Below are 18,279 nucleotides of genomic sequence, written 5' to 3'. Positions count from 1 at the left end.
TTTTCTTACAAATTAACAAGTTTCATATTTTTTGTTATTTACCTAATAATATGGTCACTAAGATTATTTTAATATATTTACGCCTCAATTCAATGATTCCAAAAGAATTCAATATTATTCAAAATAAAATTTAATGAAATTCTACGCAAACATTTAATTATTTTCATAAATAGTAAAAATCTAACGGCAATTCAATTATTTACGAATGTTTTATAAATCTCTTCGCAATAATACAATTATTTTCATTTTCATAAATAATAAAACTCATCGCAGAATTTCAATTATTTTTAATACAATTTTAATCGAATTCCTGGATAAGTATCACTATTCTTAAAATTATTAGTATTTATTATTAGGTATTATTTTAATAATTATTATTAAAATTCGTCAAAAGAATTCAATTATTTAAAAATTTGATGATAAAATTGTTTAACTCCCCACTCCAGCTCTCAGGCATACTCTACGCCACGCCGGCCACACAGAGGCACAGAGGCGCGCGCGGCACATATTGCATCCAGGCCCTCAATTATTCAATAAACTTTATTCTTGTATTTAAATAATTCAATTCTCATAGAATTTTCTAAAAAAATTAATTTAAAAATGAAATTCAGTTAAAATTTTAGATAATAATTCAAGTTTCTATTTTCTAATATACACTGCAAGCCCGATCAGCGGTCAGCTCCGGGGGTGCTCGACCGCTGATCGGGCGTAAACATATAGGACCGTACGAACTGTTTTATGATGGGTTACCATTACTTGACTACTGAATTTTTTTTTAAGGGGCCAGAGCGTCTTTAATGTATACGCTACTGCCACAACTTTTCGACTCCCTCATGGCCCCTCGCCCGCCCCATCTACAAACGACGTAAACAAGTGACCCCTGATCGGGTGACCGCTGATCGGGCTTGCAGTGTATATTTAACTTAAGAATTTGCAAATAATTGAAATTTTGTAAAAATGAATTGTAAACAAATGGATTTGAAAATACCTAAAGAACTTTTTCAAAAATTATTAAAAATAGTTGTTTTAGAGAAGAATTTTAGTTAAAAATTCTAGAAAATAATAATTAAATTGAAGTGATGAAAATAATTTTGAAAAAATTACAGTAACAATACTCTTGTAATAAGAAGACTCGGAGTGATCGATTTTTTCATGTTTTATAACAATTTTTTATAAGCTGTTCAATTTCAAAAATGTTTGAAATAGAAATTTTTTTAGATCTTAATTCCTATGGAAAAATAATAATAATTAAATATTTATTTAAAAATGAAGTTATTGATGTTTTCGAATAATTTGCCAATTACACTAAGAGAAAAGACCTCCAAATGAACAGCAGTGTCCCTTCTTTTCTCTCAGTGTAAAGAAATTCGTAAATAAATGTAATAGAACATTTTTTTTAGCAAAATTTTTTCCTTTATTTAAAAAAAATGTTTAATTTCATTAAACAATTGTAATTAAGAAATAGAAATGATTCAAATTATTTCCTTATGAAAATTGAGAATTTTCTACAAAAATATTGAGAAACGGGAATATAATGTTTTTCTTCCCAAAAGAAAAGAATGAATTTGTGAATAACATTGTTATTGAGAAATAAAAATTATGCATAAAATGGGCATATTCCCATTTTCCTAATGATAATTTTTTAACAATTAACAATTTTCCAATATTTTTTATAAATAAAAAGAAGAAAAATTTGCTCAATTTAGATCAGTCAAACGAAATTTGTTATAGAAAAAAGCATGTAATAAACAAAATTATAATTTTTTTAAAATTTATTATTTATAATTTAAAAAATGTCACTAAACGAGGTGAAAAATTACCTAAAAACTTCTGTGTAAGTGTAATCGTTTGACTTGCGTTGCATATGCATTTGCACCAAGGAATCTCGATTGGCAACGGGAGTTTTGCCAGTGGCAATATTATGTCTTGACTCAACTAAATCCGGACACTCAAGTTCCACTAGCTATTGACAAAAATAAATATAAACAAAATAACAATCAAGTCACTAGTAATAAAATTTAATAGAAAACATGAATAAAAATTTTAAACTTACTGTGTCAACATCATGCTCTTCCTCTTTAGTTCCATCTAAACTCCTTGTAGATGCGGTCAACTTGTGGGTCCACAAGTACTCCGATGAGGAATACTTCTCCTTCTGGTACACTAAAAAGTTATTTTAACAATATAATAAATAAAAATCAAATCTTTCCATTTCAAAATAACAAAAGTAGGGGAGACTGGGGCGAAAAGTTAAATTTTGCATAAATGATTTTTTTTAGACAATATAATCTGCTTAAATGCAAATATTTATACATCAATATTGTAGGGCAACTTGTCCCCTAAAACTTTCAATAAAAAAGTTTCTGATATTTTCGCATACAATACATGTTTTGTCCTTTTTTGAAAATTTTGTTTTTTTTTAACTTTTCGCCCCATGCTGGGGCGAAAAGTTACATGGCTGGGGCAAAAAGTTAAATTCTATTTTTAGCCTACTAAAACTATTTTCTGATAGGTGTTAAGTAGTAGATAAGTTAAAGTATATGTAAACAAGTAATTTAGTTAATAAAAGATCTTTGTTTACTTAACAAAAGCTTTAGAATAGTTATAAAATTAATAAATTTAAATTTCAAAAAAAAAAAATTTTTTTGGCTTATTTCACGTGAGTGGTCTTCTTTTTTGATAGAGTACTTGCCTAATGTCAAATAAATCATTTTTAAACAAATAAACCCAAAAAAACAAAAAATAAAAAATTTTTTAATAACATGTAAAAATACATTTAACTTTTCGCCCCAGGGTGCGTTTTTGGCTTTAACAACAAATATAAAAAGTCTGACTAAAGATATTTAGCAAATACTTTTAGGTATCTCTTCAGGGGACCCAAATAATGAAGTAAAAAAATCGCGGTGAAAATAAGTGCAAAAAATATACTTAAAAGTTGATATTTTCTTTTACGAAAAAATTTTCAAAAGTAGGGTGAAAAAAAAATTTAAATATGGACACCACAAAAATTAGCAGAATGTCACATAACTTCGGACATTTATTTAGGGTGATAACACCCTTCTATAATTAAAATTGCAATGCTCTAACTATTTCCGTTCGAAAGATAATGAATTTTAACTGTTTTCACAATTTAACTTTTCGCCCCAGTCTCCCCTATTAATCATATACAATTCCTATTTGATAGTTTCAATTAATTTTACCCAAAGTTATTAGACAAATGGAGTGAAACTTTATCGTCCCCAGTGAATTGAAAACTTTCAATATTAATTATTAATATAAAGAAAGAAAAAAATATAAATAAATAGGAAATTTACTTTCAACGGCTCGAAATATTTCAGATACAAGAGTACTGGTTTCAGTTCCAGGTCGCATTTCAAACGTTTCATCAACATTTTTTGATGAAACACTAAGATACACATCTGTTCCATCCTGCTGCTTTCCATCAGCATCTGTAAAATTATTTTTTCGTTAATTCATTTTTTCAAATGTAGGATAATTTTTCTAATCATTCTAATTATTTATTTTTATATTCTATTCTAATATTTTGTTTAATTGATGAAAACATAAAAACAAAGGAACATATCTACGTTCTTTCATATATTATATTTAATTTTAAGTTTACTTTTCATTGAAAAAACTTGTTACAAAATAGTTTTTTCTTCAAAATAATTCTTAAAATTACTTTCAAGAATACTAAAAATGTTTAAAAATGAATAAAAAAAACAAGTTCAGAATTTTAATTCAGTAAAACAAATTATAAGAACTGGCATTACTAAGAAGAATTAGATTCTCAAAAAAATGTTTTATTACATTTATTTACGAATTTCTTTAATTGGCAAATTATTCGAAAACATCAATAACTTCATTTTTGAAAAAATATTTAATTATTATTATTTTTCCATAGGAATAAAGATTTTCAAAAATTTCAAATTTAAACTTTTTTGAAATTGAACAGCTTATAGCGAATTCGGTTATCTGCTCCGAGAGCGATCTTGCTCGGTGTAGGAGTATAGTTTACTCTGCTCTCAAAAAGCTGTGCTCTACTCTGAGGCAATCTATGACGTCATGAACACTGGCAAAGTTCGACTGTTTTTGGAGCAGGAGCACAACATGAACTGCTATGGTGTAAAGCATACACTGCTCGTTTGGCGCGAAGTTTAAATTTAATTAAACTTATATAATATAATGTAATATAATATTATATTTATTATATTATATATATTATTATACATTATATTATGCAATATATTTTCTTCTTAAATGTAAAATTATTTTACTTAAAATTAAATATTTTATGATGTATACATAAATAATATTTTTAAAAGCAAAAAATTTGATATTTTTATTAGAATTTTAAAATCTTATTCGGTCAATGTTTTGATATAGCAGAATTGTTAATCACAAAATTATCGAATAATATTTCTGACTAGCTGTCGTACCCGTCTTCGACGGGTTGTAGTTTCTGATAATGCACTTAACAGTGTATCTACCAACCTAGAAAACCGGAAAATATCCGGGAATTTGATTTGACAGGGAAAAAATAATAATTAGTTACTATTGTCTATTTCATTAGGAAAATAATACCATTTGAAACAGTGACCGACTTTTTATTATCAAATTAGTTATTTTTAACTAATTCAAATGCAGAAAACAATATTTCTCAATTTGTAGTACTTCAATCAATATAATGTATTAAAATAAATCTAAAATTTCCTCCAGTTTTTTGAGTTATAGTACAGTCTAATTCGAACTAATTGTATAGCAAGTAGATCCAGTTTTTCTCTGTTACATTAAATTCCCTGATATTTTACGTCTTTTCTGGTTGGTAAACACCCTGTTAAATGTATTATTAAAAAAAACCCGTCCAGTAAACCAGGAAAAATTTGGACAAAGCCGGAAATTGTTTTAAACCAAAATAAACACCGTGTTTAACTTTTGTCTTTACATTGATCAAGATATCTCTAAAAGTTAAATCAGAGAGCCCACAAATACTACTGAATTAAGCTTCATAGCAATTGGTATCAATTATAATTTTTTCAATTTTTTGATATTCAAAACATTTTTATACTTACATCTTCGTTATAAGAAAGTATTTTTGAAAAATTATGCTAAAATGTGACTAAATAACATGTAATACTCAACTATAGTAAGTTTAGAAGCAATCCATGAAAAAATATAAAATTTAGAAATAATTTGTGTTAAATAAATTTATTTATTAGAGTCAAGTATTTATTTAATTAATCCAATTAAGATTTATTTGATTCAACTAAATAAAATTATTTAAACGAAATAAATTCTTATTAGATCGAAATAAAAACTTTTTAAATAAGATATTATTTTTCAAATAATTATAATTACTTGAATCATATAACTTTTTTTAGTGTAGCTATAGTAAACTAAAAGTTATTAATGTGAACGAACATTATCTATATTAATAAAATCAGATTACTATCTGTACATTGCTCCAAACTTGAAAATTTTTATATATTTTTTCGTTTTGAGACATTAGAATTCTAAAAATGTAAAAAAAATTTCTGTCTGTCTGTCTCTGTCTGTATGCAAAACTTTGTTCGCGCATCAATTGAAAACGGTTCAACCAATTAAAGTGAAATTTGGCAGTCTATTAGGTATTAAAGTAACTTACAATCATAGCCTTATCCGATTAAAAAATATTAACTTGAACAAAAGTTATGACATTTTTCCAAAAAATTCAAAAAAACAAAAAAATGCAAATTTTTTATCTTTTGTAAAATGAATGAAAAAACTATCCTTAGCTAACTTTTTCAGATAAATACAACCCATTTCTACGATAAAATTTTTAAAAAAGATGTATTTTGAAATTTTTTTTCGTTTTTTTTAGATCAACTTTTTTCTAAGAAAATAGTGATTTTTAATCTTTAAGCAAGCTTTTCAGGAAAAGTTATTAAAGTTTTTTATTTAAAGATCAGTATGTAAAGTAAAAAATTTGCTACATTAAACAAAAATAATTAGCTAAATGCCATAAAAAAGAAGGAAAAATGTTGAATTTTAAGAAATTCGGTTTTTTGAATTTTTGCTAATTTTCCATAATTTTAGATTTTTTACCGAAGGGTGGAGATAACAAATTAGGTAAAGTATTTTTTAAGAGCACAAAAATAATAAAGCTAAATGCTATAAAAAAGAAGGAAAAATGTTGAATTTTAAGAAATTCGGTTTTTTGAATTTTTGCTAATTTTCCATAATTTTAGATTTTTTACCGAAGGGTGGAGACTATTGAATAAGTAAAGTATTTTTTAAGAGCACAAAAATAATGAAGCCAAAAGCCATAAAAGAGAAGAAAAAATGTTGAATTTTAATAAATTCGGTTTTATGAATTTTTGCTAATTTTCCATAATTTTAGATTTTTTACCAAAGGGTGGAGACTATTAAATATAAGTAAAGTATTTTTGAAGAGTACAAAAATAATGAAGCTTAATGATATAAAAGAGAAGAAAAAAATGTTAAATTTTAAGAAATTCGGTTTCTCGAATTTTTGATAATTTTTGATTTTTTGCTAAAGGGTGGAGACTATTCAAATAGTATAATTATACTACCGAAATAGCTAATGGTAACTAATTATTAATTAATTAATTATTAACTAATTATTAATTATTATTAATTAACTAATTATTAATTATTAATTATTAATTAATTTATCCCGGGTATTTTTGATTTTCCGCAGATTGGTAGAAACATTGTTAAATGTATTGGTAGAAACTAAAACCCGTCGAAGACGGGTACGACATGACAGCTAGTGCTATATATTTTCAAAATTTTTAAAATTCAAAATTTATCTTTTGAAATAATTATTGTCATTAATTTTACTTAAATTTTATACAGGGTTAATTTTAGTATTTTTTATTACAATTTAGTCATCAGAATGAAATTTGAGTTTTTCATTTTTTGATCATTAATTAATAAAATATAATAGCAATTTTGAATTCTGTGCAACATACTGACAAAAGTCTCATATTAATTATATGGATATTGTTAATATTCTGACCTAATAGAATTCTTTTAAGAAAGTAAACTTATGATTTCAACAACAAATTTTTATTGTTGACCTAAGAAATACAACCGTATAAAAATTAATTACAAAAAAATTTCAATTTTTAAACTTTTTAATTTTTCAATATTTAAATCTAACACTTTTTATTTGTTATTCAAAATTTTATTATTCTGACGATTAAATCTTCATAAAAAACACTAAAATTAACCCTGTACCAAGTTTAAGTACAATTCACTAAAGTATATGAAAAAACTAAAAATTTCGAATTTTCGAATTTTTGAAAAAATGGCATAACTTTCGTCCATATTAATATTTTTTAATCTACTATCGCTAGGATTTTAAGTTAGGCTAATGCCTAAAAGACTGCCAAGTTTCACTTCAAACGATCGAACCGTTTTTCCGTGATACGCGGTCGAAAATTTGCGGACATGCATACACACATACACACATACACACATAATTTTCTTAATAGTATTTTCGCATTCCTTAGAGTGTAAAAAGAAGGAATATAATAGAAATTTTGAATTCTATGCAATGTACAGACAAAAGTCTGATTTTATTAATAAGGATTTTGTATTTAGAGAAAGACTAACATTCAATATTTTAATATTTAATAAAAACAGTAAATAATTTTCAATATTTTTAATATTTAAATAAAAATACTCATTATAAAGTAATTATTTGGTCTCAAAGAAATAACCTTTTCACTTATTTTATTATTGTTGTTGTTAGTAGTTCAAAATGTCAAATAATGTAAACAAAATTTATATCAGAAATATAATAAAATCAGACTTTTGTCTGTACATTGCATAGAATTCAAAATTTCTATTATATTCCTTCTTTTTACACTCTAAGGAATGCGAAAATACTATTAAGAAAATTATGTGTGTATGTGTGTATGTGTGTATGCATGTCCGCAAATTTTCGACCGCGTATCACGGAAAAACGGTTCGATCGTTTGAAGTGAAACTTGGCAGTCTTTTAGGCATTAGCCTAACTTAAAATCCTAGCGATAGTAGATTAAAAAATATTAATATGGACGAAAGTTATGCCATTTTTTCAAAAATTCGAAAATTCGAAATTTTTAGTTTTTTCATATACTTTAGTGAATTGTACTTAAACTTGGTACAGGGTTAATTTTAGTGTTTTTTATGAAGATTTAATCGTCAGAATAATAAAATTTTGAATAACAAATAAAAAGTGTTAGATTTAAATATTGAAAAATTAAAAAGTTTAAAAATTGAAATTTTTTTGTAATTAATTTTTATACGGTTGTATTTCTTAGGTCAACAATAAAAATTTGTTGTTGAAATCATAAGTTTACTTTCTTAAAAGAATTCTATTAGGTCAGAATATTAACAATATCCATATAATTAATATGAGACTTTTGTCAGTATGTTGCACAGAATTCAAAATTGCTATTATATTTTATTAATTAATGATCAAAAAATGAAAAACTCAAATTTCATTCTGATGACTAAATTGTAATAAAAAATACTAAAATTAACCCTGTATAAAATTTAAGTAAAATTAATGACAATAATTATTTCAAAAGATAAATTTTGAATTTTAAAAATTTTGAAAATATATAGCACTAGCTGTCATGTCGTACCCGTCTTCGACGGGTTTTAGTTTCTACCAATACATTTAACAATGTTTCTACCAATCTGCGGAAAATCAAAAATACCCGGGATAAATTAATTAATAATTAATAATTAATAATTAGTTAATTAATAATAATTAATAATTAGTTAATAATTAATTAATTAATAATTAGTTACCATTAGCTATTTCGGTAGTATAATTATACTATTTGAATAGTCTCCACCCTTTAGCAAAAAATCAAAAATTATCAAAAATTCGAGAAACCGAATTTCTTAAAATTTAACATTTTTTTCTTCTCTTTTATATCATTAAGCTTCATTATTTTTGTACTCTTCAAAAATACTTTACTTATATTTAATAGTCTCCACCCTTTGGTAAAAAATCTAAAATTATGGAAAATTAGCAAAAATTCATAAAACCGAATTTATTAAAATTCAACATTTTTTCTTCTCTTTTATGGCTTTTGGCTTCATTATTTTTGTGCTCTTAAAAAATACTTTACTTATTCAATAGTCTCCACCCTTCGGTAAAAAATCTAAAATTATGGAAAATTAGCAAAAATTCAAAAAACCGAATTTCTTAAAATTCAACATTTTTCCTTCTTTTTTATAGCATTTAGCTTTATTATTTTTGTGCTCTTAAAAAATACTTTACCTAATTTGTTATCTCCACCCTTCGGTAAAAAATCTAAAATTATGGAAAATTAGCAAAAATTCAAAAAACCGAATTTCTTAAAATTCAACATTTTTCCTTCTTTTTTATGGCATTTAGCTAATTATTTTTGTTTAATGTAGCAAATTTTTTACTTTACATACTGATCTTTAAATAAAAAACTTTAATAACTTTTCCTGAAAAGCTTGCTTAAAGATTAAAAATCACTATTTTCTTAGAAAAAAGTTGATCTAAAAAAAACGAAAAAAAATTTCAAAATACATCTTTTTTAAAAATTTTATCGTAGAAATGGGTTGTATTTATCTGAAAAAGTTAGCTAAGGATAGTTTTTTCATTCATTTTACAAAAGATAAAAAATTTGCATTTTTTTGTTTTTTTGAATTTTTTGGAAAAATGTCATAACTTTTGTTCAAGTTAATATTTTTTAATCGGATAAGGCTATGATTGTAAGTTACTTTAATACCTAATAGACTGCCAAATTTCACTTTAATTGGTTGAACCGTTTTCAATTGATGCGCGAACAAAGTTTTGCATACAGACAGAGACAGACAGACAGAAATTTTTTTTACATTTTTAGAATTCTAATGTCTCAAAACGAAAAAATATATAAAAATTTTCAAGTTTGGAGCAATGTACAGATAGTAATCTGATTTTATTAATATAGATAATGTTCGTTCACATTAATAACTTTTAGTTTACTATAGCTACACTAAAAAAAGTTATATGATTCAAGTAATTATAATTATTTGAAAAATAATATCTTATTTAAAAAGTTTTTATTTCGATCTAATAAGAATTTATTTCGTTTAAATAATTTTATTTAGTTGAATCAAATAAATCTTAATTGGATTAATTAAATAAATACTTGACTCTAATAAATAAATTTATTTAACACAAATCATTTCTAAATTTTATATTTTTTCATGGATTGCTTCTAAACTTTCTATAGTTGAGTATTACATGTTATTTAACAGGGTGTTTACCAACCAGAAAAGACGTAAAATATCAGGGAATTCAATGTAACCGAGAAAAACTGGATCTACTTGCTATACAATTAGTTCGAATTAGACTGTACTATAACTCAAAAAACTGGAGGAAATTTTAGATTTATTTTAATACATTATATTGATTGAAGTACTACAAATTGAGAAATATTGTTTTCTGCATTTGAATTAGTTAAAAATAACTAATTTGATAATAAAAAGTCGGTCACTGTTTCAAATGGTATTATTTTCCTAATGAAATAGACAATAGTAACTAATTATTATTTTTTCCCTGTCAAATCAAATTCCCGGATATTTTCCGGTTTTCTAGGTTGGTAGATACACTGTTAAGTGCATTATCAGAAACTACAACCCGTCGAAGACGGGTACGACAGCTAGTTCATTATAAAAAACATAATTCGTCTTCACTACTATCGCTAGAGGTGTCAATTAAATCTGTTAGAAGTGAAATTTTTAAATTTGCCGCTTCTCTTGACATTTTTTTAAACTGCACTAACAAAATTGTAGGAGCAAATTTTGTTGCACCTTTCGATCCTTGAGAGTGCACACTTCTTAATTCGAACACAAATAACGATCTGCGCCGGAGCAGTGCTGCCAAAACGAATACTCGAAACGATCTGCGCCGGAGCAGTGCTACTAAAGCGAATACTCCAAACGATCTGCACTAGAGCACATTTGTCAAACCGAACATGCTACTCCTGCTCTGGAGCACTCCGAGAGTGCTCCGGTGCAGATAACCGAATTCGCTATTATAAAAATATATTTATTTTATTATAAAACATGAAGATATCGATCACTTCCAGTCTTCGACTCGGAGTGATCGATTTCTTTATGTTATATAATAATTAAAGAATTAGAAGAAATTCTTCAATTAAATATATATTAGAAAATAAAAACTTCAAATAATTTCAATAAAAAAAATTCAATTAAACTTTTTCAAAAAAAAGTATAAAAAATTCAAATTTTATAATATGTGGACGTCCACATGAAAAGGGCCCATTTTGGCACTATTGGAGTTATCTATATGGGCGTAATCCTGGCAAAATTTGGAGAATTTTGAGTGGTCTTAGAACTTTTTTGGTTGAAAATTCGCTGAGTTACGGAATTTCAAAGTTTAGAACGCCAAAAACCTCATTTCGAGAAAAACGGAATTAAAAATTGCGATACCAACTAATTGTTGTATCTCTGGTTCTTCTTGGAAGTTATTCAGATAAGAATTGTTTCCAGTTCAGGGCACCTTGAAGATAAAAAACCAACAGGTTTTAAATTTTTAGAACCACCTCCTCCCCTTAATTAATTAATTAATTTAAAAACCGACAATATGGGCCCTTTTCTAAAAAGGACAGTTTTTCTATTAAAGAACCATTTTTTTACAAGATTAATGATTAGGTACAATTTTATTGTGTCATTTGAAGAAAAAGAATAGATATTAAACTTATTTAAAAATTTTTGACAGTCTCTATTATGAAAAAATTGACGCAATATTAAAATTTTCATTTCGACAATTACGAAAAAAAGATTCTAACATCAATATCTCTGGTTCTTCTGGAAAGTTATTCAGATAAGAATTGTTTACAGTCCAGGGTACCTAAAAGATGAAAAACCAATAAGATTTAAATTTTTAAAACCTTCCCCCCTCTTAATTTTGAAAAATTTCGTACTTAAGTACGAGAAACCGACAATATGGGCCCTTTTCTAAAAAGGACAGTTTTTCTATTAAAAAACCATTTTTTTACAGGATTAATGATTAGGTACAATTTTATTGTGTCATTTGAAGAAAAAGAATAGATATTAAACTTATTTAAAAATTTTTGACAGTCTCTATTATGAAAAAATTGACGAAATATACAAATTTTCATTTCGATAATTACGAAAAAAAAGACTCTAACATCAATATCTCTGGTTCTTCTGAGAAGTTATTCAGATAAGAATTGTTTACAGTCCAGGACACCTTAGAGATGAAAAATCAAGAGGTTTTCAATTTCTCCACACCTCCATTTTTAAAATACGGATTACTTTTGCAAATGACCGACAAAATGGGCCCTTTTCATTTTTCTAAAGAACCAATGAAATCAAACAGTTAAATTATCGATAAATTAATGAAAACCGCATGATTCGACTTGTCAAAACATGTAGATTGATAATAAAAAATAAAAAAAAAATTAAGAATTTGCTCAAAAATTACTAAATTGCGATTATCTCGAAAACTAGAACCGACAATATGGGCCCTTTTCATGTGGACGTCCACATATTTTAATTTGGAAATTTTTCAAAATTTAATTATTTTTCAAAATTCACGCTAGGTATAATGCTTTTAATATTCAATAATTATCTATAATTTTAACTGAAATTCATTTTTAAATCAATTTTTATTAGGAAATTCTACGAGAATTAAATTATTTATTGAATTACTGAATATTTCTCAAAATTAAATTCTCCTAAAGAATTTTATCAACAAATTTTTAAATAATTAAATTCCTTCGAAGAATTTTAATGAAAATTTTTAAGAATCGCATTTTCTGAAGAGTTCGATTAAAATTGTATTAAAAATAATTGAAATCCGAAGATGAGTTTTATTATTATTTATGAAAATAATTATATTATTGAGAAGTAAAAAATTTTAAATAATCTATTATTTAAATCTTTATAAATAGGATCAGACTTTTGTCTGTACATAGCATAGAATTTTAAAATTCATGTTTAGTTTTTCTATTCGAGTAGTAAGAATTCCAAAAATGACAATAAAAAAATTATGTATGTATGTCTGTCCGCAATATTTTGTCCGGGATAAACACAAAGACTACTTGACCGATTAAAAGGAAACTTTACAGACTCTTAGATATTAGTCTAACTTAAAATACTAGCCATATCCGATTGAAAAATATTAAGCTGAACCAAAAGTTATACATTTTTGTAGCTACTTTTTAATATAAATACAACTAATTTTCACTATAAAAATGAAATATAAATAATAAATCCGAATTTTTAAGCCAAAATCATATTTTTGATTTTCGACCAAATTTTTAATTAGTTTTTTTTTAATATTGTTTAATTTTTTATGAAGTTGGTATTGATATCGGTTGATGTTTTTAAATTCTTAATTACAGTCATTAAATTTATTTTATTAATAAGTTTAGAATCATGAATTTTATGTCTATTACAAATTTTCTAAAATCAATGAACGTGAGTTTGCAAACAATTTCTATATATTCGTATTTGAAGGTTTTGGGTTTAAAAATTTTATAGTATGTATTGTCATATTTAACGTAGAAAATAAAATATATATGGACAATTCCACGTGAGATTTAAGTCGACCTCTTAAAATCGGCCAAAAATATTTTTTTTCTATTCTGTATCGAAAAAAAACAGATACGTATTTTTTTATTTATGTTTAATTGTCCAAATTTTCGAGTTATGAATTTTCGAAAATTTGGACTTTTAATTGTAGACCTATATATTCAGTAGCTTATAAGTCCGAAAATATTGAGTTTAGGAAAAAGTTGTCAAAGAATGAAAGTTTTAGTTTTCTTTCGACTTTTAAGAAATGTAAACAAAAAAATTTTTATTTTAGTTTTTTATTAAAAAAAAAATTTCTTTTATAAACAAATTAATTTTTTTTTATTTTTTAAAAATTTTTTTGTACCTTATAATATAGAAAAGATTTTCCAAAAAGTCCCGAAATGGGCCTGATGTGTTAAATGAGTTTTAAAATATTTTCAAAAAGGGTAACTGCTCCAGTCGTTGGCACTGCGCTAGTGGTTGGCACCCCTCTTAGGTTTTCTTTAAATAACAAGATATAGCAAAAATCTAGCATGTTTTGCATATGATTATTAGAATTTCCAACATTTTTTACAAAAATCTAATATATAACTTATTAGAAGTAATTACTTAATTGCATTAAAAAAAATAAAATTAATATCATTCTCAAACTGTTAGGAAATTTTCGGTTTTTCTAAAGAAAATCTTAAGAAAACTGAAATTTTTAAACTTAATTTATTATTATTAGAAGTGGGTAAATTTGCTTTTTTCTTTGCAAATATTTTAGTAGAATATATAAATATTGATTAGTTTAACACATCTTGTCTTAAAAATTATTAATTTATTTATTTCAATGGGGTGCCAATGAAAATATTAAAAAAAGCAACTGTTCCAGTCGTTGGCACACACATGTCAACGACTGGACAAGCCGTATTTTTAACCAAGCTCCAGTCGTTGACATCCCTCATTTCGCAATGAAAAGTAAGGTTATGTAACAATGTTTACCGTCTAGTCAATAATTTCAGTCTCTTTGAAAAATGATATATACATGTATTATTGAATTATATATAAGTACATTTTCTTGTATTTGTTTATTACTTAAAATTATAATGAATTATTCTTGATTAATTAGAAAATAAAAAAATTTTAATTTGCTTGTTTGAAACATAAGAAATTTAAAGGTTATGTATGGGTGCCAACCACTGGAAACTGGTGGGTGCCAACGACTAGTGCTTGCAGTGCCAACGACTGGAAATTGGTGTCATTATATATCATTATTAATTAATTTAAAAGTTTCAGTTTATTTTTATTCAAAATTGATAATTTTATCGTATTCTGTATTAAATTCTGAATACATATATTACTATAAGTATTACATAATATTAGTTTTTATCTATTAAAATAATTCTTAAAGTCAAAATTTGGCCTTAAGGGTGCCAACGACTGGAGCAGTTACCCAATCACTTGCAAGCATCACAGTGGGATTTTTTTTACATTTAACTTTTTAAAACTGTTTAGAGCGTAGACCCTTTCATTTAAAACAAAGAACACTCAAATATATTAAAAATTATACCTTGTAGACACTTTTAGAAAGTTAATTGTAAAAAAAATCCCACTGTGATGCTTGCAAGTGATTTTTGAAAATATTTTAAAACTCATTTAACACATCAGGCCCATTTCGGGACTTTTTGGAAAATCTTCTCTATATTATAAGGTACAAAAAAATTTTAAAAAAATAAAAAAAAATCCGGCCCAAAGTTAAAAAAAATTAATTTGTTTATAAAAAAAATTAATTTTTTATTAAAAAATTTTAAAAAAAAATTTTTTGTTTACATTTTTTAAAAGTCGAAAGAAAACTAAAACTTTCATTCTTTGACAACTTTTTCCTAAACTCAATATTTTCGGACTTATAAGCTACTGAATATAGGTCTACAATTAAAAGTCCAAATTTTCGAAAATCCATAACTCGAAAATTTGGACAATTAAACAAAAATAAAAAAATACGTATCTGTTTTTTTTCGATACAGAATAGAAAAAAAATATTTTTGGCCGATTTTAAGAGGTCGACTTAAATCTCACGTGGAATTGCCCATATGTTCAATATAAAGGGTACAATAAAAGTATCAATAAAACTGAAATTTGACATCAGCGGGCACTGGGACATAGAAAGTCCTTAAGACGCCATTAGAGCAAAATATGATTTATGAATCAAAATTTTCTTATTTTTGAATTCTAGAAATGTTTTAAAAATGACTTTGAAAATAAATAATGCGTTCAAATTCCTATTTATGAATTAAAATTTTGCTTCTTGAATTTTGAGAAATGTTTGGGGTATGTTGTTGGTTTCCAAAATTCGATCTGGCCATTAAGCAAAAACGGGCAAAATGTAAAATCCCATGTGGAATTTTTTAATAGGGATATGGAAAAATTATACCTACTTGAAAAATAAAAATAGATTTTACACGGGATTTTTTCTTAAAGAAATATAGGCTTTTGGGGTTTATTTAAGGTATATTTATCACTTAAAATCGTGTCGCAATTTCTCATACGGTTTTGCATGGGAATCCATATGGCTTCCTTTATGAAAGTGGATCCCATGTAGATTCTCATGTGGAAATCGAAAACGTGTTATGGTTTCTACTTATACATTTAACAGAGTGTCTATCAACCGCGAAGGAAAACCAAGAAATATCCGGGAATTTAATCATGGTTGCCACAAAATCTAGATTTCAAAATTCCAGGCTTTTTCCAGGTTTTCCAGGTTAAAAATATTAAAAATTCCAGGTTCAAATTTAGGAATTATTTGTGATGAAAAAACAAGTATTTTACAAAACAGTGTTAACAATATTCATTATTATGTAGTTATAAATTAATGTTCTCTTAAACAGTTAAAATCACAGGCATTTTTATGTTTATTTTTCTGAAAGTGATACTTTTGATATTCGATTTTTCAATTTATTTTTTTTTAAATTATATGGGTTTTTCTATTGAAACTACTTTATTTTATACTCAAAAGTAAGAATTTAAATTGCGCAAAATTAATTTGAATATATTAAAGTCTTTCTTCTTTGAATTTTACTCGGGCCAATATGTAAAATTTAAATATTTATAAAAGCAATAATATTCCTCTTTTTTATAAATATTATATAGAAAAATTAAACATCAGACCATTAACTTTATTTTAATGTGCATTCACATTTTTTTTATAATATTTTTAATGTATAAAAACATCATTAATCATCGTGAAGTAATTTTAACTTAAACTGAAGACAAAATTTAAACATTTTTATCACATATAAAACGGAGGTTCAAAAATTTTTAAAATGCACATAATGATAGAAAAACATTGTATTTTTTGGCACTATTTTAAAAAAAACCATAAAAATTGAGTTCTCTTATAAATAATAAATTATAAATTTTTACTATGAAAATGGTTAATAATATTACTAGAGAGTAGATTCTATAAAATTAATCGAGATATCAAAAATGTAACTTTCAGAAGAATCAGTCATAATTAGAACATTTAAGTCATGTTTAAATTAAATAATTTTTATCTTTAAACTTTGTTCAAAATCTTGAACAAAAAGCAACTAGTAACAAAAAATTTTGACAATCGTAATACTAATAAAGATAAAAAATCCTTTTTTTAGAACAATCTTAACAACATTTTTCACAGTTTTAGTCAATAATTAAAAAAAAATTAAATTAATTTAAAGAGAAGATAACATGGAAAAGGAAAATTGCATGTTAACATTTTTAAAGAAAAATAACATGTTGAATGGAATTTTTCTTAATATCTTTCATTAACCCAAAAAAATTCCAGAAATTCGTTCAAATTCCATGCTATTTCCAGGTTTTCCATACCCTTTTTCAATTTCCATGCTATTTCCAGGTTTTCCAGGTTGTGTGGCAACCATGTTAATTCGACCAGGAAAAATCGGGAATTTTCTTATCTAATTAAAAAAAGTTTTATTATATTAATTCGTTTTTAAAAAATTGCTTTTTGCATTAATTTTTATTTAAGTAATATTTTTATTTATAAAAATTTAAGCCCTACATTCAGCCTACAATATAGGTCTTATTTTAGATTTTAGCAGTCGTAACGTAGGGTCTACTTGCGACACAATTAGTTCGAATTAGACTCTACATAACTCCAAAAGCTGGTGGAAAATTAGGATTAATTTTTAATACATTAATTGAAATACTACAAATTGACAAATACTGTTCTGTAAATCTGAATTAGTTAAAAATAGTATTTCATAGGAAAAGTCATTTACTGACTCAAATAGTCTTAATATTTTCCTAATGAAATAGTTCATGGTAACTAATTATTAGTTTTTCTCAGTAAAATTAAATTCACGATTGGTAGACACCTCTTCAAATATATTAGTAGAAACTAAAACCCGTCGAAGACGGGTACGACAGCTAGAAAATAAATATAATAATTAATCTATTATATAATTCCTGTGGAATTTTTATTATTTATGAAAATAATGGTTTGCGTAGAATTTTATTAGAATTTTTTTAATAATAATAATTGAAAATCATTGAATTGAGAAAAATTTTTGAAAATAATTGAATTTTGGAGAAGAATTTTATTATTTATAAAGTTAATTGAAATTTTGACGAGAATGTTTTTTTAATTTTTGAACATAATTGAATTTTTGCGAAAAATTTTATTAGTTTTGAAAATAATTGAATTTCTGCAATCAT

General features: G+C 25.2%; 1 protein-coding gene across 3 annotated transcripts in view; it reads right to left on the bottom strand.

Moving 5' to 3' along the window:
- Positions 1-18,279, bottom strand: part of LOC122509962 (inositol polyphosphate 5-phosphatase OCRL) — a 49,201-nt gene that overhangs the window by 28,940 nt on the left and 1,982 nt on the right. For all 3 annotated transcript variants that reach the window (XM_043624315.1, XM_043624316.1, XM_043624317.1), the window contains exons 4-6: positions 3,315-3,449; positions 2,054-2,163; positions 1,821-1,963 (exon numbers count right to left, since the gene is read on the bottom strand). In XM_043624315.1, coding sequence (XP_043480250.1) covers positions 1,821-1,963; positions 2,054-2,163; positions 3,315-3,449 — 388 coding nt within the window. The remainder of the gene's footprint in view (positions 1-1,820; positions 1,964-2,053; positions 2,164-3,314; positions 3,450-18,279) is intronic.

Source organism: Leptopilina heterotoma, unplaced genomic scaffold, assembly GCF_015476425.1.
Source record: "Leptopilina heterotoma isolate Lh14 unplaced genomic scaffold, ASM1547642v1 Lhet_65, whole genome shotgun sequence".
Classification (NCBI taxonomy): Eukaryota; Metazoa; Arthropoda; class Insecta; order Hymenoptera; family Figitidae; genus Leptopilina; species Leptopilina heterotoma.
The sequence above is the reverse complement of the archived record's forward strand: the minus strand, read 5'-3'. Positions and strand labels throughout refer to the sequence as shown.